This window comes from Varanus komodoensis, unplaced genomic scaffold (assembly GCF_004798865.1).
Source record: "Varanus komodoensis strain SLA01 unplaced genomic scaffold, ASM479886v1 scaffold3, whole genome shotgun sequence".
NCBI classification, from domain to species: domain Eukaryota; kingdom Metazoa; phylum Chordata; class Lepidosauria; order Squamata; family Varanidae; genus Varanus; species Varanus komodoensis.
In genome coordinates, this window is record NW_025335761.1 from 45,731,131 (window position 1) to 45,751,740 (window position 20,610).

At 46.6% G+C, this 20,610-nt stretch overlaps 1 protein-coding gene across 4 annotated transcripts in view; it reads left to right on the forward strand.

Annotated features, from left to right (window-relative positions):
- The window catches only part of RIN3 (Ras and Rab interactor 3), an 88,489-nt gene that overhangs the window by 19,233 nt on the left and 48,646 nt on the right, over positions 1–20,610 (forward strand). The window contains exons 2-3 of one of the 4 annotated variants that reach the window (XM_044436558.1): positions 9,105–9,288; positions 18,319–18,433. In XM_044436558.1, the coding sequence (XP_044292493.1) occupies positions 9,105–9,288; positions 18,319–18,433 (299 nt within the window). Of the gene's footprint in view, positions 1–8,336; positions 9,289–18,318; positions 18,434–20,610 lie in introns of those variants that run through there. The other 3 variants (XM_044436557.1, XM_044436559.1, XM_044436560.1) reach the window with 3 other exon arrangements.

Here is a 20,610-nt window from a genome sequence, read left to right on the forward strand (position 1 = left end):
AGTGGGTTGGTTATCTGACCAGATCTATGGTGATCAACCTGTTCTGGAGGGAGGTTGCACGCTCCCTAAAGGATCAAATTTGGGGATGCTCTTGAATCCAGCATTGGAAGCGGAGGCATAGGTGACCCCAGTGGTTTAGGCTGTTATAGCAAGGAGAGAGAGAGAGTCTCAGTTATCGTCATCCATGCCCTGATAACCTCTCACTTGGATTGTTGCAAAGCATTACTTCTGAGTCCTTTGAACTCCTACTGGTTCAGTAACTTCTACTGGTTCAAAGTAGGGCAATAAGATTCTTGCGCCTCCCAGAGGTGCACCTGGCACCAATAAATTATTTGTCAATTATTTGTTAATAAATTATTAGTCAATGATGTATTTTAATTAGTTGAAACAAATGTGAGCACTGAGGAGTTTTTAACTATTTTATGGTTTAGCAACAGTTTTAATATGGATTTATAATTTTTGTAAATTGCATTGAGGTGTTAGAATAATTAGACAGTATAAAAGAAATTTTAAATAAATAAAAAACTATATAATGATGTTGCCCATCAATTTGTACTTGCATAAGTCCCCTTCACAGCGTCAGTGAATGTACATCTGCTGGAAGCTGAGAGCATAGTTTCATGTGCATGGTAACAGTATAAAAGATAAACATGGGCTACATTGGTATAATTTGCCTTTGAATTGTGGGCAATTTTTGAATTGTGGTCGGTTGTGTTATGAGTACCTAGCTATGGTAACAAACCATGATTTAGCAACCCACAAGCACAGTTTACAGCCATCAACAAACTATGTTTCTTCATGGTTTGTTCTTGGGCAACAATCCACAATTTGTCAGCACATCTGGGTTCACACAGCACTGCAAGCCATAATTCAGCAAGAATCCAAGCTCTGGCTTGTCATAAAGGCCATGTTCACATGTAACACTTAACTATGGCGCACCATTTCTGTGTGGTGTAGTTTCAGACCTGGGCGAGGCTGTCAAATGACTGTGTGATTTCCACACCTTCATGCTTTCTATACTCCTGTATCAGTCCTCCCGCTGGCAGCATGTATCTCATCAACCTCTCTGGATGAAATTCAATCCCATGATGCACTGCTCCTGCCAATGCCACCTACTTCTTCTCCATTGGTCAGCATGTATAGCTGGATGGCTAGGGTGGCTACTACAATTGCTCCTTTTCCTGCTGGACAGTATGGTAGTCATATAGAAACCATGGTTCTGGGTTCAGATGACCAAATAAGCCATGGTGAAGCATAGAAACCATGCAACAAACCATTCTTTCTCTCCATGGTTTCATGGGAACTGAATGTACCATGTGACAAGGCCACAATGGGGTTCAGACAACTGGGCAGCCCATCCCACAATGGAAATCACCATGGCTTGTGACAAACCTAGCCATTGCGTGAACCAGGTCAGCAAGTGTCATTTATTTTAGGTAGTACTTTTGCAGTTATTAGCCCAATTCTGGGAGTAGCTTTCCTTCTTATTGAGCAGCTGGGTTGAAAGCTACCTGTATACCCAAGGGCCTAAGCTTAGGACATTGTTATCCAGAAATCCATCCTAACATACACACCCATGGTGGTTCTTCCTGTTTGATCCAGGAAAAACGCTCTGCCTCCCCACTGGCTCATCAGAGCTTGTCAGCCTGGGCTGTTATTCAAAGCACAGTGTAGATAATATCAGCTATTAGATGCATGTGGTGTAAAATAGAAATGACCTGCTTCTTGGCACAAATCCTGACATTTGGCAGAGGCAAGGGAGCTCAAAAGCTGCCCCATTTTTCTCCTCTCCTTTCTCTCTGCAGCTGCCTGTGATGCTTGCTGTGGAATCCGATCAAACAGCTGATTAAGCTTTTTCGCGCCCCGGTCTCTGGATGCGGCGCCTGCTGAGAACAGCTCAGAGGCCAAACGGTTCTTCCACTGGCTCACTAAACAGCATGACTCACAGCCTGAATACTGAGAGGTGTGGGAGGGTAGATCCATGAGGACACCAATTACACGTGGAATGGTCTTTCCCTTTGCAGCATCTGTGTGCTTTGTAGCTCTGGATGAGCATAGCAAGAGATTAGTTTTCTAACACTCTTTTAAAGGGGATTTTGCACAGGATGTTTATTTGAACAAAACAGCTCCATTACCTAGATGCTGTATGTGTGTGTGTGTCTATACAAGTAACTAACATAGCAGAAATATTAAAGTAACACATTTTGGCTTTTGCCTTCTTCACCTGCTCTAATGTGAATCTAACTGATGTTGTAGTTCTGTAGCATTTTGCTTTAAGGCTTTAATGTTTTATTACGTTCGTCTCTGTAATAAATATATGCTCTTAATGATTACAGACATTCTTTCAGTGATTACAGGCATTCAGTACCAGCTTGCCTGAAGTGTTGATTGATGTTCTATGTGGCTCAGCTTTTCAAAAACTGATTATTTGTTGCATTCTTAAATGCCCCCCTTTCACTTTCTGCACTGCATTGATAACTTCTGTAGGTGAACTGCGCATCAGAGGGTAAGAACAGTCATGCTGGATCAGACCAGTGGTCCATCCAGCCCAGCGCTCTGTGCCCAGAGCATTCCTCAAGTTCGGCCTGCCCAAACTGCTCAGCAACTGGTATACCCAGGCATGAAGGTAGCACCTAGCCAGCTAGGCTAGTAGCCACTGAGGGCTTCTTTCTTCATGAATTTGTCTAGTCCCCTTTTAAAGCCATCCAAACTGGTGGCCAGTGAATTCCGTAGTTTAACTGTTCACTGTTAAAAAGCACTTCCTTTTAGCTTTCTTGAATCTCTCACCAGTCAGCTTCATGGGATACCTCTGAGTTCTAGTATTACAGGAGAGCAGAAAAATTTCTCCATCTCCATTTTCTCTATAACATCCATAATGTCAAACACCGCTATCGTGTTTTCCCTTGCTTGCCTTTTTTCGAAGCTAAACAGTCCAAATTATTGTAGCCGCCCCGCACAGGGGAGTTGCTTCAGTCCCCTGATCATTGTAGTTGCCCTCCTCTGCATGTTTGTCAACTCAGTAATGCCCCTTTTCAGTTGTAGTCGGATTATACACAGTGGTCAGTCAATAGTTTAGCATGTGTGTGTGATGCAATATGCTTCATATCTGATCCTTTAGATAGATTGTTTGAGGGCTCAGGTATGATCAAGGTGAAGAGGAAAAAACCCTCTTCTTGAGACCTTAGAGTGTTGCTTCCAGTCACAGTAAATAATACTGGTATAATATTTGCTCTGCCAGGAATCCATGTCCCAGAGATAGGTAGGATGATAACCAGTTTTCTTTTTATGAAGAACAGCAGATGGAAACATACGTAACCTTCTGGTAGCAAAGCAGAGCTGCTTATACAGATGCCTGCATGCTCCTACAAACATAGCCTTTCTACACAAGGTGTTTATTATGCACCTGTGATTCCTCACTTACGGTAGTTCATGGGTGCTTTGCACAACATCCTCCTCCTCCAGGGCCTGTTCTGTGCTTTGTAACAATTGTAACAGAGTTGTTTTTTTCTTTCCCTAACTCGGAAGTCTGGTATATTCATGAATGGTGGCACGAAATGCTTCTGTATTTATGCAATTCTGCTATGCTGCAGCACCAGCTAGTGGTTAAGAAGTGGAACGTAAAGAAAGACAAAGAAAAACACCCTGGAAAAAGCTTGTGCAAAGGAGCCAGCCTTAATCTTGCAAAGGATCTGGAAGCCTCTATAAAGTGGCAGGTTAAAAGCCCACAGACAGAGGAATGGAATTCAACCAAAGTCACATCTAGTGAGGCTAAGTTTAATTAGGCCAGTACCAGAAAGGAAACTGAATTTTCCCTTACAAACTACTTAAAAGCTAAATTTAATGTATAAAGGGGGGGGGGGGAAACCAGTGTGGTGGAGTGGCTAGAGAGTTGATTAGGACTTAGGAGATCCCAGTTCTACTCCCCACTCAGCCATGGATATTATGGGGTGCACACTGTGGCCAACCAGATGCCTAAAGGATGCACAAAAGACAGACAAGAATGCATATGCCCCCAGCAACTGGAATTGAGAGGCGTAAGCTCCCCAATCCTGGAGGCCACAGGTGGCCATCCTGACTAGCAGGAAGGTGGGGCACCAGTAGTGGGGAATTCAGCAGCAGCAGGTGCAGGTGCAGGTTCCCTGGAAGGGCTGCAGCAAGGGGCAGGGGGTGTCACTGGGTGTGGATCTCTGTATTAAAGAGTTTTACCTGTCACAAGGCTTTCTAAAATTGAGTGCCTTCACCAAGGAGAAAACAGCAGTCCAAGAGATCAGTGGAGCCAGAAATAAATACAACATGAAAATATATACGCACCCAAGCATATGTGGGTGATATCTGTGGGGCCCACAACAATATTTATAACATGTGGGGTCAAGCATATGCCGAATGGATACTGGTCATCGCTATATAATAAGTTGTGTCGGTATAACAAGAATTATCAATGGTCACAAATTACAGTTAAAATCATAAACATTAAAGAATTCAGTAACAAATGGCCTCCATTTGACAATTTATTTTAGTTATTTTGATTTTATTTATGCTACTTAAGGATACAGTGGGGAGTAGAGACCACCATGCATAAACTAAATACAGGAACAGTAATTAGTAAGGTATATCAGTATCTTTACATATTCAAGATAAACTAATATAATATCAGAGTATCTCTTTACAACAGTCCTAGACGATAGTAGGCTGTCTTCAGAACAGCCTTAAAACATAGTAGAAAAACTCCAGATTATGAGTTTGTTTCCCCCGTTCTTCCAAACAAGAGAACTATTGCTTGATTTTCTGTTGTAAAGTATTATTACACTATTTTTACCTTGCCTTTTTTCTCTTGTGGAGAACCCAAGGCAGCTTACATAGCTCCATTCTATCCTCACAACAGCACTGTGAGGTAGGCCAGGCAGAATGTGAATGCCTGACCAAAGTTGCCTGGGGGGCTTCACAGCAGAAGGCGGACCTCCTGGGCCCCCAGTCCAGCACTCTAGCCACCACCCCACCCTGGCTCTCGACGCTGCAAGCCCAGGCCTCACAACTTTTGGAGTCAACCAGTTAAACTGTGTGACTATTTATACAGAAGCAAATCACATGGATACGTTTGTGCTCTAGTATCAGCCTAAAGGCAAAGCCCAGTCATTGCTCTTTATGGGGCTAATTCTTTCTTAAATCTCTCTTTAAAACATTTTCTTTCCTTTTTTAAAAAAAATCTGTAACTAGGGAAATATCTCAGTAGAAATTTATGTTGGTTATATGTATATTCATATTTGGGTGGAACCTATTTAAATACATGATCAAATCCTTATTCCTCTTACCTTGAAAATGTGACTTCATTTATTTATTTCATTTTATACCACCCAATAGCCAAGGCTCTAAATCATTTTCTAAATTATTCTTCCAGGCTTACCTTGAATTAATCTAATAGGCGTTTTCAATCATTATATGCTAATCTCAATTAATTAGTAAAAATAAAATTCAAAATGTCTTAAATGCTTTGTCCTAGTTTTTCCTTTGTGTCATTTAGCTTAAATTTGTACCTTTGTTTAATGCCCGGTTCTTAAAAAGAAAAAAACACAGTTTTGTATACCCTACAGCACAAGTGGTGCACCATAGGCCTGTGCATTGGATCCAGGCTGCCTGTGGTCCTCATCCAGCTCTCTGGGGTTTGCTAGGTGGCCATGCCCCATTCCCCAGCTTCAGATCCCATGACGGCTTCTGGGATTTTGCACAGTTTCCCACTGCAAAAGGTTGGAATGCCGTTTCTAAGGCTTAGCTACTGGCCACGAAGCTAAAAAAAACTGTGGCATTTGGCCTGGGGATAGCCCTGGCCTTTGGCCTCGCCTCTTGCCCACTTTGGCCTCAGCCCTGCCCATGCCTGGAAGGCAGCTTCAAAGGATTTCTCCAAAATTCATTCATTCATTCATTCATTCATTCATTCATTCATTCATTCGTATGCCGCCTTATAGCCCAAGGGCTCTCTGGGAGGCTTACAAGAAACATCAACAACATAGCATAAATATAATAAATAAAAAAATACCAGCTGAAAACCAAGTGTGGATATAAATAGAGTTCAGCTTTCAGGTTGGAGGTGGTCAACAAACTTTATAGTTTCCACATCCATTACCTGATTTACCTTTGAACTAGTTTTCTTGATTTTTGTCTGCCGTGTGTGTGTGTGTGGGGGGGGGGGCTATAAATCTGGCCCCGCCAGAAGACTGATGCCTTCGTGTTCTGTCCTTGTGCGGCACCTGCAATGTTTGCTGTGAACGGGCTGGTTGTAGGTGTGCTCCGGGAAGTCCTCTCAACCTGGTTACTGGCTAGAAGCCCGGCAGAGGGACCGTTACACACAGGGAGGCGATTGCCTCAGGTAGCAGGTGCTGGATGGCAATCTCCGGCCATCACTCCCGAGCCCCCACTGCTTCCCTGGGATGGAGGCAAGGGTGCCATGTGGCCTGCCCCACACCCTTTCGGCTGCCTGTTGGTGTGGCGGGGATGCTGCCCCATGGCTGACGCCACAGGGCCCTGCTGCCAGTCGAGATGGCTCCTGTACATGGAATGGGGTGGGAGGGCAGCACCTGCCCCATTAACTCAGGAAACAAAATGCTCTTCCGTGCCAGCCCGGACGACAGGCCCTGCCTGTCCTTCTTCTGCCCCCACCACCTTGGGAGAGAGGTGAAGGCTGCTTCTGGGACCCAGGGTTCAGGCAGTGCTACCTGGCAACATAAGGAGGTGAGCAAAGGTGGAAAACTTAATCATCACTGTGAAGTTAATTACATGTTATTGAATCTAACCTGTCATTGACCACTGCCTTGAGCACAGACGTATGCATTAGACAGCTTTTTAAAAAGCAGCGTTGGGTGGGGAGAACTTCTAATGGAGATGCACTTACAAATGGGGCGGGGTGCCTCCTTTCCCTTGTTCACTACTTCCCTGTTGGGAGTCTGTTCCCCTCCAGCGCCAGCAGGTGCCACTGATGTGTGGCTGCCTAAATTTTGAATCTGTGACATGAGCAATTTGGAGCAGGGAATTGTTGGGTGAGAAAAGCTGGAGGTGCCCTCCACCGCCGTCTCCTCCTCCTCCTGGCTTTCCTGGGCCAAAATCCAATCTCCAAAAACAGAGGCAGTGGAATTCCCCTGCCACAAGGTACATGCCAGCCTTTTCCCAACCCCATGACCACCAGATGTCTTTGGCCATGCAGACTCAGGAAGATGGGAGTTGTAATCCCAAACACCAAGAGGGCACCAGATTGGGGAAGGTGTACTTATGCCATCTTGCTCACAAAAGATTGCAGGGGCTAGGTTTAGAATGTCTCTCTTTGCAAAATGCTGCTCCACCTGCTCTGAGCATCTGTGAGCCAATCTAACTTTAGACAGAAAACAGTTTGAGTGCTTTATTTTTAAAGTGTTAATGATCTTCTTGCAGAGCCTCTGCAGGGACTCACTAACACATTTGTTTAGCTAAGCTCTGGCCTGCTATAACCTGCCCTCTGCAATGTTTTCCGAAAATGCAATTAGATGCAAAAATGGAGGCTTTGTTTGATTGACTAGGAGCCATTGCTGAAATTTGTGTGTGTTTGTGCATGTATACAAAAGAAATTTCGGACATGTGATTCCAGACATGTGATAACAGAGTGTCTGCCAAGCTGATGTTGGGGTAGTTGGGAGTCGGGGGAGAGGTTGGCACCCCTCCCACATGGAAGGCCTACAGAGTTCTCTTTCCAAGGCTTAAAAACCTCAATTTTGCCCATGACTCCAGGCTGAAGTGACAGAAGAGCTGCTTCCTTTCGGAACTCCATCTGCAGGGATGCCCAGACCATCTTGCTATCTGAGGCAAAAGGCCCATTCTAGCCGCAGAAGACATCTGAAGCGTTCTTTGACCATGGCTGCAGAGCAATCTCCATCTCCACGCATGAAGGCAGCAGGCTAACTTGCTGTGCAAGGCAGGCCAGGCAGCACACGCTGTGCTTTTGTCCAGCAGGGAGCAACCTGGAGATGTCGAAGTAAACAACCAGGTCGCTGCTGCTGCTGCTCCCAGCACTGCCGCCCATCTCCACTCAGCCCCCTGGCAGTCACTCTCTCACTCTGCCTAATGGCAGGGCTGACCCCGTCCAGCAGCCAAGCCATGCTCTCTGAGAAGCCTGCCCCAAAATCCACCTTCCCCAATCTATACAGGCCACCAGTTTCTAAAGACTGGCACTCTTTAATGTATTGTAATGGGGAGGCAAAGGCATGGTTGTATGTATTTTCCCCTCAGCTCTGTCTCACCCCCCTCCACCACAGCTATTGTTATGCATCTGTCGTCGCAGCACTGGCATTTTGTAAAATGATCATGTGTATACACAATATGCCAACACAATTAGGTCTGTTGAGTGTGTTGTTTGCATGTGCACATGTGTGCGTGTACACACACGCACCATCTCTTTCTTGATTCCATCGTACCTGGCTGATGCACGGGGCGAGGAAGAAGCATTTCAGTGGATGGCCTCTTGTTCTGGTTGTTTTCATATTTCACATTCCGTTTCAAGGACGGGCAACTTTTGGCTCTTCAGGCACCATCAGACTGTAACTTCCATCATCCCTTAGCATTGCCTTGCTGGCTGGAACCAAAGTTGCAGGGTAATGTAATCTGGAGGCCCACAAGGCCCCTGCCACATTCTTTTTCCTGGGAATGGCAGACTCCTTGCTTCAGAAGAGTTGGATCCTTATAGGTACAAGACAGAACTGTGACCTGATAAGCTTCTTACACATGGGTAATTTTAGGCGTCAGACTGCATGGTTTTATGCATGACCCTCTTCAGGTGGAAATGTGTTATTATTGCGCTAACTTCAATGTGCAGCAAGCCAGGCCTGGTGCATTTGGAGATCCTCCTGTTCATTCTGCTGAATGGGGCCCAGGATGTGTCGCCCAGGTCCTCCCCTAAACGTACCACTGATTTTTCTGTGTAACTAAGGGATGCCACCTAGGTGGATCTGGAACAAATGCCTGCCAAATCACCATAGCATGTCAATTGCCAGCCATCACTCTTGGTTTCGGTGCATTTCCATCAACACATTTTTGCTCAGTACTGGCTGCCACAGTTGTCTCATGTGTGTGCTGCTGTGTTTTTGCAGGCCTGGCACAGAAGAAGAAAAGGAAGATCAGACCCAGGTGAGCCAGCCTATCACTGTGAGGAATTGCTTTTCGCCGCCTGGTATCAGCATCCTTGAGAAACTCATCAAAACCTGCCCGGTTTGGCTTCAGTGGAGTATCAGTCAGGAAAAGGTTGCTGAGATACTCTGCAAAGAACCAGAAGGGGTAGGTTACACTTGTGAAGATTATACCATTTCTTGCTCCTTGAGAGAGATGGTTTGTGTCTGAGTCTGACAATGAATCAAATATCTCAACTAAATAATATTTTCCTTATATTTTGGGGTCCCTCCCCTCCATGGCTGATGCTTCTTGAGATTATACCATTGGAGGGTGGGTGAAAGAGAAAATGTGATGGTTACCTCTGAATCCCTAAATAATGGCTGTATTATATCAGAAGGTCACACTGAGTTAGCATCCCTTCAACACAGATACGGGAATCTCTAGATTAAGATTTATTTTATTATTTATTTATTAAAACATTTTTATGCCGCCCCATTCGCCGAAGCCTCAGGGCGGCTCACATCATCCAGTTAAAATAATTATTATATAAATTAAAAATATAAATATTAAATTAAAATACAACAATACGGTATAAAATAAGCCGCCCTGGCCAAATAAAACCAATAATGTTAACAGTTAAAATGCCGCTTGAATAAAAAGGTCTTTGCCTGGCACCGAAAAACAAATAACGACGGCGCCAGGCGGACCTCTCTGGGGAGCGCGTTCCATAACTTAGGCGCCACCGCAGAGAAAGCCCTCCTCCGAGTACCCACCCTCCTAATTTCTTTCATGGAGGGTTCCCGGAGAAGGGCCTCCCCCGCCGATCTCAAGGGGCGGCTGGGCATATATGGATGCAAGCGCTCCTTCAGGTAACCAGGACCCAAGCTGTTTAGGGCTTTATAGGTCATCACCAACACCTTGAATTGGGCCCGGACTTCAATGGGAAGCCAGTGAAGCTGACGGAGAACTGGAGTCATGTGAACACAACGCCCAGTCCCCGTCAGCAGCCTGGCAGCTCTGTTTTGAACCAGTTGAAGTATCCAGACCGTCTTCAAGGGTAGCCCCACGTAGAGCACGTTACAGAAGTCGAGACGGGAAGTCACCAATGCATGTGTCACTGTTGCGAGGCAGTCATATTCCAGATAGGGGCGCAGCTGGTGGATCAGCCGAAGCTGGAGGAAAGCACTCCTCACCACTGCTGTCACCTGAGCTTCTAGTGAAAGCTCCGGGTCGAGGAGCACTCCCAAGCTGCGAACCTTGTCCCTAAGAGGGAGTGCAACCCCATTCAGGACAAGGTTCAGTTCACCCTCTCCAAAGCCAGAACCACCCACCAACAGGACCTCCGTCTTGTCTGGATTGAGCTTCAGTTTATTGGCCCTCATCCAGCCCATTACCTTGGCCAGGCACCGGTTCAGTACAGCCACTGCCTCACCTGGATTGGTGGAAAACGAGAGGTAGAGCTGGGTATCATCAGTGTACTGATGGTTCCGCAGTCCACACCTCCTGATGACCTCTCCCAGCGGTTTCATGTAAATGTTGAACAGCAACGGGGACAAAATGGACCCCTGTGGAACTCCATGGCATAGCTGCCATGGCGCAGAGCCATAGTCCCCCAGCACCACCTTTTGGAACCGGCCATCGAGATAGGAGCGGAACCACTGCAAAGCAGTGCCTCCGACCCCCAATCCCGCAAGCCTGTCCAGAAGGATACCATGGTCGATGGTATCGAAAGCCGCTGAGAGGTCCAGGAGAACCAACAGGGACGCACTCCCCCTGTCTTTCTCCCTGCACAGGTCATCGTACAGGGCGACCAAGGCAGATTCAGTACCGTACCCGGGTCTGAAGCCGGACTGAAATGGGTCCAGATAATCAGTTTCATCCAAGAGTGCTTGGAGTTGTCCCACCACCACTCGCTCTAACACCTTGCCCAGAAACGGGATGTTGGCCACTGTTCTATAGTTAGTGGCCATCTCTGGATCCAGTGATGCCTTCTTCAGGACCGGTCAGACTACCGCCTCCTTTAAAGGGGCAGGCACCCGACCCTCCCTCAGAGAAGCGTTAATCACTTCCAAAATCCAGGTCCCAATCCCGTGCTTGGAATTATTTATTAACCAAGACGGGCAAGGGTCCAATAGGCAAGTGGTGGGACGTACTCGTCCAAGCACCTTGTCCACATCATCGGGCCACAATAACTGAAATTCATCCAATAATTCTGGACCAGACGGCGGCATTGGCGTCTCCCTTAAAACCTCTGTATCAATAGTGGAATCCAGCTCGCCCTCAATTCAGGGGTATATCAAGGGGAAGAGCGGGCTCTGCCCAGTGGGAGAGGGCGCTTAGGAGCGATCGTGGCTACAGCCCTGGTCATCTCCCCATTCCACAGTTCGACCAGAGCCTCGACAGGAGCACCCGTCTTGTCAGCCGGAAACTCCCCCAGGAATCCTTCCGGATCCATCCGGCTCCGGGGGTGGACCCACACAATCGGGTCCGCACCCTTACAGAGGGAGAAGTCGCTCTCGAGCACAAACCTCACCAGGAAGTGATCTGACCATGACAGGGGAGTCAAACATAAATTCCTCACCCTCAGACCACCCTCTTCCTGTCCCGTCGAGAAAACCAGGTCCAGGGTGTGTCCATGTTCATGGGTCGGGCCGATGACATGTTGAGACAGCCCCATGGCCGCCATGGAGACCATGAAGTCCTGAGCCGCCCCGGTCAGATCAGTCTCGGCATGGAAATTGAAGTCCCCCAGGACCACCATCCTGGGGGTCCTCAACACCAGGTCCAAGATGATCTCCGTCAGCTCAGGCAGGGAGACTGTTGGGCAGAAGGGTGCACGGTACACCAACAGAATCCCCAATCTGTCTCGGTCGCCCAACACCAAGTAGAGGCACTCCAGCCCCGGCCTCAAGGGGACCGGAAGTCCTGCGAGGGAGATGGAGGCTCGGTAAACCAAAGCGACCCCCCCCTCCCCTCCCCTCTGGGCGCGAACAGTGCTGAACCAGATACCCGGGCGGGCATAGTTGGGAGAGGGCCACATCCCCCCCTCTCCCGCCCAGGTCTCCGTTATGAAAGCCAGGTCGGCCCCCTCATCCACAATCAAGTCATGGATGAGGGAAGATTTGTTATTGACCGACCTGGCGTTAAGCAACAGCACCGTCAGGCCCGAGGGGCGGCTGACAAAACTCCCTGGCACCCTCTGGCTGGGAGCAAAACCAGAAGCAGGGACAGGTGTCAGCCATCTGTCCCTCCTTCTTCTATGCGGACACGTTAAGCTCCCACCACTATAACGTCCATTGCCCAAGACTACCCCAATGGCAGCGCCCGTGCGCTCCCCAGGAAGCACAAGCGGCAACATGGCCAGGGACGACTCCATAAAACAACTTAAAATTATAAAAACAATTAAAAACTTACAGGGACAAGCAGCGTAGCAGGAAGGCTAAAAATCACGCAGCCAAACAAAGCCCCCTGGCCAGGCCAGCCCCCCGCTCGGCACCCAAGCGGCGGCGACCCCGCCCTTCGGCCGCCGCCGGCGCTTTTCAGGGCGCGGGGCTTCCTCCCTCCGACGTTCGCCGCGCCCGGCCACGCCTCTCACACGTGCCGGGCGTGGCGGCAGTCAGGGCAGGTGGTGGAGTCCGGGGCGCGGGCGTTCGCTGCCTCTGCCGCTGCCGTGCGCGCAGGTGTCGTGCGCGCGGTGCCTCTTCTGCCGGCGCTGTACCTGGCCCTGCAAGTCCTAGAACTGGAGGTCTCTCTTCATGCAGAAACTACTAACCTACCATCAAGACTTGTTTCTGGCTTCTTTGTGGATTAAGTTCACCTCCTTTACACATGCTTCTCCTGCCAACCTTGCAGTTCGAAAGCATGCAAATTCAAGTAGATAAAAAGGTACCACTTCGGTGGGCAGGTAACAGCATTCCGTGCACTTCGGTGTTTAGTCATGCCGGCCACATGACCACGGAGACTGTCTGTGGTCAAACGCTGGCTCCCTCGGCTAGGAAACGGAGATGAGCACCGCCCCCTAGAGTCAGGCATGACTGGGCTTAACGTCAAGGAAAAACCTTTACCTTTTACCTTTACACATGCTTTCCTCTCCCCATTTCTCTCTCTGCCTTCCTATATTGTGGCATAACACAACTGCAGAGATATAATGGTAGCCGGACAACAGTTCACTTTCTTTGCTCTAAAAGAATTTGTATAAATGGGTGAAAAGCATGGGAGGAAGGCAGTGGTGTTTAAAGCACCCACAAACCACTGTGAACAAGGAAGTGTATGTACAAAATATATGCTTTGTGTAGAGAAGTACTGGGTCAATAAATAGCTAGTGGCTGATTTAGAAACGAGTTCCCTTCACAGTTCTTGCAAGTGTCCGAAACTGCATTGTCATTCTACCTGTTCTCCAGCAGAAATAAGCCCCACTTGCTGGGGAATCTTAGAAGTCAGGCAAGCCGCTAATTGTTGGGGAATTTCCTTCATGCTATGACAAAGTGCTAAGTCTTCCATTGGAGAACTAAGGCCCAATTTTCTTTGCTCTTAAGTATGAGCATAGGGTTATTCCTACAGGAAGTTAGGAACTGAGAGAGTTAAAAGCTTCTAATGCACTGTATGACTTAAATCCTTTTCCTTGGAGAAGGTCCAGTTTAACTCAATAGTACTAGACTTACCTGTGAGTGGACAAGAATTGGACTGCACTGCAACACTGTCTAAGCGAATGCTGCACTGCTGGCTACCTAAATGGTTGGCTACATTGCCCTCTGGAAGTAACACGGGCCAGATGCAAACACCCTCCCCTTCACAATGCAACCCCCAGATAATGGCTTGCAGGGATTCCTGGGGGTGGGATAAAACCTCTCCCCCTCCTGCAGGAATCCCTGCAGGCAAGATTACTGTGGGGGGGGGGTATTCACCTCCCCTCCTTCCAAGATCGCACCACCGGGAGGAAACAGATCTTCATCCCCACTGTTGCAGCTGATCAACAATCAGTGAGTGAGAAGGAGCTCCCTAGAACAGAGCTACTGTCTGGCACCCCAGCTGTCTGATTTCAATAGCTGGGTCCTGACTCGCTTCAGACTATTGTCCACAGCTGAATCCTGAATTTAGGCCGAAGCTGTTGTATTGTATTGTAAAGATGCCCCGCTAATGGCATTTGCTGAGCTATTAGCTGGGAATTGGAGCTGAGTTTCCTAGTCAGAGCAGTATATATTCGGCTATCACTATAAGGTATAGAAGGACCTCAAGGTCTTGTTGCTGCAGTGAGTGGGATGTAATGGGAGTTATCCCAATTATAGCTTTGGATTTGCTGTCGGTAGAATGGTGATAAGCTCCCTTTCACTGTTCATGCAGATCCCCTGCGGTGTTATAACCCGTCCTTGTCACCTGTCAAACAAGTTTCTTTCTCCTGATAAAAAGAAATTTGTATTTGCTATTAGATATTCATTGCATCATATTGTTACTAATTCTGCAGATTCACACTTCCTCCTTTGTTTGTAATAAAGCTAATACTCTACCATTATTCTGGTTTTTTTTTCTTTCTCTCTTTCTTTTTTTCTTTTTTTTGGAAGCACTTTTATAAATGACTTGAGCATTGGTTTTGGGTTTATTTAAGGGGGTTTTGCCCAAAGCAAAAAGTTAACCATAGAACTTCATTTGCTATTTAAAGCACACACTGACACTATTTGTCATAATGAACTCTAATTAGAAGTTCACAAAAACATAGAGAGCCAAGGAAGTCATGATCTACTTATTCCATCCGGTAAAGGGGAATGCATGGATGGGGGACTGTTGGGGCCAGAAACCCTTTAAGAATCTGGTGTATTGAATGGTGATAAGGTCATTATGGTTCAGCAGGTTGTGTAGCAAACTTTCCCAGTGTCCAAAAGTCACACAAAAGCTTTATGGCCTTCAGCTTGTTGGGAACAGCACCAGAGATAATTGCCTTGGAGCTGCCTTCTGCAAGCATTTGCATCATAGATAAGGGCTGCTTTTGCTGTGAGCACATAACCGTCTGCCTGGCTGAAGCAGCTTCATTCCCAGGAAATGGGGTTAGAAGCTGGGTATATACTGACAGACTCTGCAATAGTGGGAGAGAAGTACTTTAAAAGTCTATGGTGTTACAGGAAAATGAGGAATTGAGGGACCACAGCGTAGAAGTGAAGCAAATAAGCTTTATTGGCACCAGGTCCAGTGGTGTCTCCCCCCAAAGTCTGAGTCCTGAGCAAAGGAACTTTTTCACTTTTATTGCCTTATAGACATACACCCCTTCCCCCACAACTTATCAGATGACTTGCAAACACTTCCTTATCTCTTCAGTACACTCTTCTGCCCAACCTGTCTTACTACTCAGTCCTATTCTTCCATTTTCTATCCCTACCTTCTGCCTCCACAATGGCTTGTTCTCAGCTTAGGGAGAGGAGTTGACATGCCCAGGCAACTTTGAAACATTTTCTGGCCTACTCAGGAAACCAATACAGCCATGGGTAAGTGCAGTAAAAGCTTTCATTTGCTTGTTTATACTCTGCATCTATATTGCATTTTATATCACATATCATCTTTGACACAGGAAGTTTAATTTCTTTCCAAATACCCTTGCATCTAAAGTAGAGATGGTTGAGGAATCCATTTTGAGGGTGGGAACCTGCTGGATTCCCTGGGCTTGGCTCCCCAGACTCCAGTCAACTTTGTTGTGGCTGTGAGTCCCAAGTTCTTGGCAATGTGGTGAGCAATCATGCAGTGCTCAGTGGGAATCAAGTCCTGTGTGAATGCTGCACAAGCAGTGTCCCTCTCTCTCAGCATCCAGGGTGTGGGTACCAGGACCCAGACAACTGGTACAGTATACAGGCCCATTCCAAATCATAGTCAGGCAGTCCAGAGGTCAAGGCAGGTAACAGAAGTGCAAGGTAAGTCAACTCAAACAGAGCAGAGCAGTCAATGCCAGTCAGGAGTCAAAAACCAGAGAGACAAGCCAAGGAGAAGTGGGACTGGAGCAGAAGGTGGAGCAGGTAAAGCTAGGCATGGCTCAGAAGTGGCAGCAGGAGCACAGTCTCCAGAGACAGGCTCCAGGCGGCACAGAGCACTCCAACAACACCAAAGACCCCCTGTTGCAGAGGCAGCATCTGAAGGGAAGAGTCTATTCTTGTGCAGCTCTTCCCTCAGGGCTCCCAGGTGGTGCTTGTAACATTCCAGATGCCTGCAATTGACTGTGGGCCCAGTCCTGCAAACACTAGGGCTGCTATCCTGCTCTCTGGCCAGAAGAGGGAGCCCTGGTGCTGCCTCAGAACCTCACACTCTCCTGTGTCATGTGCTGTGGCCTTTGTTTGTGCCCCGTGTGATGTGGTGTGTGATCTGGAAGAAGGTTGCCTGTTGCACAACCTTCATTCTGCAGCCTCCATTCCATGAATGTTTGCCAGCATCCTCCCAGCTCAGCCTGCTTTCCAAGAGCAAGCTTAGCATGAGAGGGACCGAGTTTCATCCTAACCCTAACATAAAGTGAGAGTTAAAACATCTGGTTTCATGGAAGGCAATGGAGATGAGTAGTTTATTTTAGGGTTCTTGTATACAGTCACAGGCAGACTTATCCTTGCCTTGCCAGGCTAATATATATCCTGAGGTGCATTGTCCATGCTTAATCAGGGACATTCAGGAACGGACCTACTACAAGCACTGCCTCCTGTATTGGCCATTTCTCTGATTTGATTTCTCTGATGTGATTTCTCCCACAGCTGGGCTCAGTTCCCAATTTATGGCATTTCCAGATAAGTGCTGCCAATCAAAGGCATTGTGCATTAATTCAGCGGTTTCTCCTTCTTACCTGGTAGCTAAATGATACAATGACACTATCCACACAATCCCTGCATTTTGCTGATAGTCAGGTATTGCAAACAGCCCACCAGTCTCTGCAATTCTTCCTCCGCAAGGAGCTCGACCTTGCAAAACTGCCTCCGGAACTTCTGCCTGCTCTGAGGAGTGAAAGGGAGCTTATCACTATTCTACCAACAGCAAATCTAAAACTGGAATTAGAATAATTCCTATTATATCCCCCTTGAGGACCTTCCATGCCTTTATGGTGCATCCCCACTGCACAAGGCCCTGGCCCTAGAGGCCATCTGGTAAGCCAGGATAACCAAGGGCATTTCTACACGAGGCACGAGCTGTGTGCTCTTTATTCCCCACTCACTGGTGTCTATGGGTTCTTTAGATTTCAGCGTACTCTCCAGTTTCACTTCTGTGTTTGGTGAGCACTTTGGCAAGGCTTTTTCACAGCAGAACAAATGTGAAAGTGAACAAAACGGCTGCTTCCACCAGCGTGTTTGCTCTGTTCTGTTTTCTAAGCAGTCCTCCCACACTTACAGTAAGCAACGGTGGCTGCGTGGACTTCTCATGGATGTGCTCGAAGCATGCATTTAAAGAGGCACGTAGCTGAGCCTTATGGATGCTCCTCCACCCGCTCGCTGGCTCCACCGCCGTCCCTTCAGAGGGCCTGTCCGGGCATTCCAAGAACACGCAAGGGCTCGGGGTCGGCCCAGGGATGCGAGTGAGCCCCCCCTCCGCCCCCTTGCCTTGCGTGCAGGGCAAGCAAGCCTGGAGCGGGGTCTCGTTGGGTGGGACACACCATGCCCGCGGGGCCACTGTTTTCCCAGTTGGGCCCTAATTAAACCATCCCAGCTGTGCCATGCGTCCTCCTGGCATGCTGTTGAACGTGAGCTGAACCACCATTCAGAGCACATGGGTCCACATAGCAATCTCAGGGAACTGGGGGGCGGGGGGGCGGGCGGCTCACTTGCAGTGCACCCCACTCCCAGGTGATCTGTGCAGCATGAATAGGATTGCAGTCTTTTGCTGGCCTTGTCCTTGTTTTACATATCCTGTTTGGCTGATTCTGGTAATGGACATGGGTGCCTCTTATAAACCCAGCAGAACTTTTCTGCTTGCATTCTTTCATTCTCCAAGATAAGAATTTAAACCAGTACCTAGTCACTTTTCCCTTACCTTTTCTCTATTTCTTTAGCAACAATGAAAATTTTACTAAATTTTATGCATTTATCAGCATTGTATAGACAGAATGGTCAGTTAAAATAAAAGGGAAAATATGTAGTTTTATTAGCAAATTTTGAAGCAGTTTTGATATCATGATTATTCGTAAGGTCAGACAAGACCCTTCTTTGGTACCAAAATTCAATATGCTCTCTTCTTTCTGTTTAGATATTTATGGTCAGGAAAGATGAGACCCTGAAAGGCCTGCTTCTCTCCGTTCATTTCCCAGCCCAGATGGACGCTTTGGAGGTTTTGGAGTATGAGATTAAACAAGAAAGAACATGTAAGTATAAATGTTGGAACTTATTCCTCAGTGAAGGCTTTTCCTAAGCACAGTAGAACGTCCTCTAGTGCTACCAGTGGATAGCTTTGGAAAGTTCAATTTCACTTATTTTTCAAACATTATTTGCTCTATTTTTCATATGTTTATAAATATATGTGTGCATGTTTGCAATATATTAAATATTTAAGTCCACATTAAATTTGGAATGTTTGTGCACATTTCTCATAATACATGCATATTTGTACATACCTTTCCAGATATACATATTTTCTGTAACAATTTTCTTAATATGGTTTGTGTACTTTTCTCCTTAATATACACAGTGTTGTGCACATGTAAACATTTTAAGGCAGGATAAAGCAGAGTTAAATAAATGAATAATATCTATTAAAGAAACATGATAACTTATGTAAATTGGGGTAGTAATGGACGAAGTGCTATGACAGTTGTAACAAGGCCGTGGGGAGTGGCATACGAATCTACCATGTTTCCCTGAAAATAAGACCAGGTCTTATATTATTTTTTGCTCCAAAGGATGCATTAGGGCTTATTTTCAGGTGACATCTTATTTTTTCCTTACAAAAGCCATAAGATTCTTTCTCCGAGAGTCCTCCATGATTCCTTTCTTGTACTCAACGGACTCTTGTACTCTTTCTTTTTGCACTCATCTTGTCTGGGGGTCAAAATATTATTCCCTTTAAATCTCCCATTAAATCAAGTGTTAACTGAAGACTTACGAGACAGGAGTGGCAGCACACGAGTGCATTAAGTACGCCCTTTACAACACACGTTGTATTGAATTACGAAACATGTCTGTTTGTTATCAAGTGCACATGCTTTTCGTGCATTGTGTCTCTACTCCGATTGGTCATTCGGGAATGACTCTTGAGTTCATCTGTTTACATAGGCGTTTACCTCTTGTCCAAAGGAGCCCGCTTGGGTATTTACAAATACTTAATTATAATTTGTTATCATTTATTTTAAGTATTAATGTCAATAATATTATTTATTCATGTTTAATTATATATTAACATTATTATTTTATAATTCAATGTCAATTATGTGTTGCAATGGATGTACTACTGTGTTTCCCCATCCGTCTGGCTGACAATCTTAACTGGGGCTTATTTTGGGGGTAGGACTTATATTATGAGCATCCTGAAAAATCAAGCTAGGGCTTATTTTCTGGTTAGGTCTTATTTTCGGGGAAATACGGTAGGATGTATGTGTCAAATAGTAGGAATATAATAACATTGGATGGTATATACATGAATTAGATAGATAGATAGATAGATAGATAGATAGATAGATAGATAAATGGTACCGTGAGCTCAAGTGTGTCTGCAGACATCTACCTCTCTTTGTGCCCACAAGTTTTCCTGCCCCTCCTGATTTACTTCATTTTTTAAATTTTCAATTGTTTTAATTAAACAAATTACTGGGAGGTTGATGGCCCTCATCAACATATTTCTGTCCAAGAATGCCTCTGACATGAACTTCAACAGATTAATCTCTGTAAAATAGCTATTGGGGCAGAAAAATTTGGGTTCAAAAGGGTGTTTTTGTGATTTGAAGCTCAGACTCCAACACTGGTTTGTACTTAGGTTTTGAGGTATCCTTGGTACCTGCCTTCTGGGAAATGCATGAATGGTGACTAGCTATGCCCCCATAGCAGCCATTTTGTGAGAGTGCCCCCAGTACTCTCTCAATATGCCAAATAGGCTCACGGCTTTGGGGAACCCTGGTGTGTGCAGACAAACCCTGTCAAGGCCTTGCCCAGCATTTTTGAGGGTGGTGTCTTTCTAGACCAGGAAACCACCAAATGCTCTATGACTGGGGGAAAAGGGTGGAGCTTGGGAATTAGGCAAGGCCCTCTAGGGACACCAGGTGAATTGGATCGGACCCCAGGCCTGAGCTTCTGCATCCCTCACAGAGTAGGTGAAGAGGTAGACTTCCTCCATGCATAGAGATTATACTTTTCTGTCACATTTCCCAAGTCTGAGCTTAGCACTTGCAGGTAGACTCCAAGAGACCTAAAGTGGTCGACACACAGGCAGCAAAGGCTTCCACAGTCTCGCTCACAGGGATCGTGCTCCCCAGGCAACACAGCCAAGAAGGAGGCAGGAGGAGACCCAGTGGTCATTCCAGAAGTATGCAGGCCAGGAAGCACTCTAGAG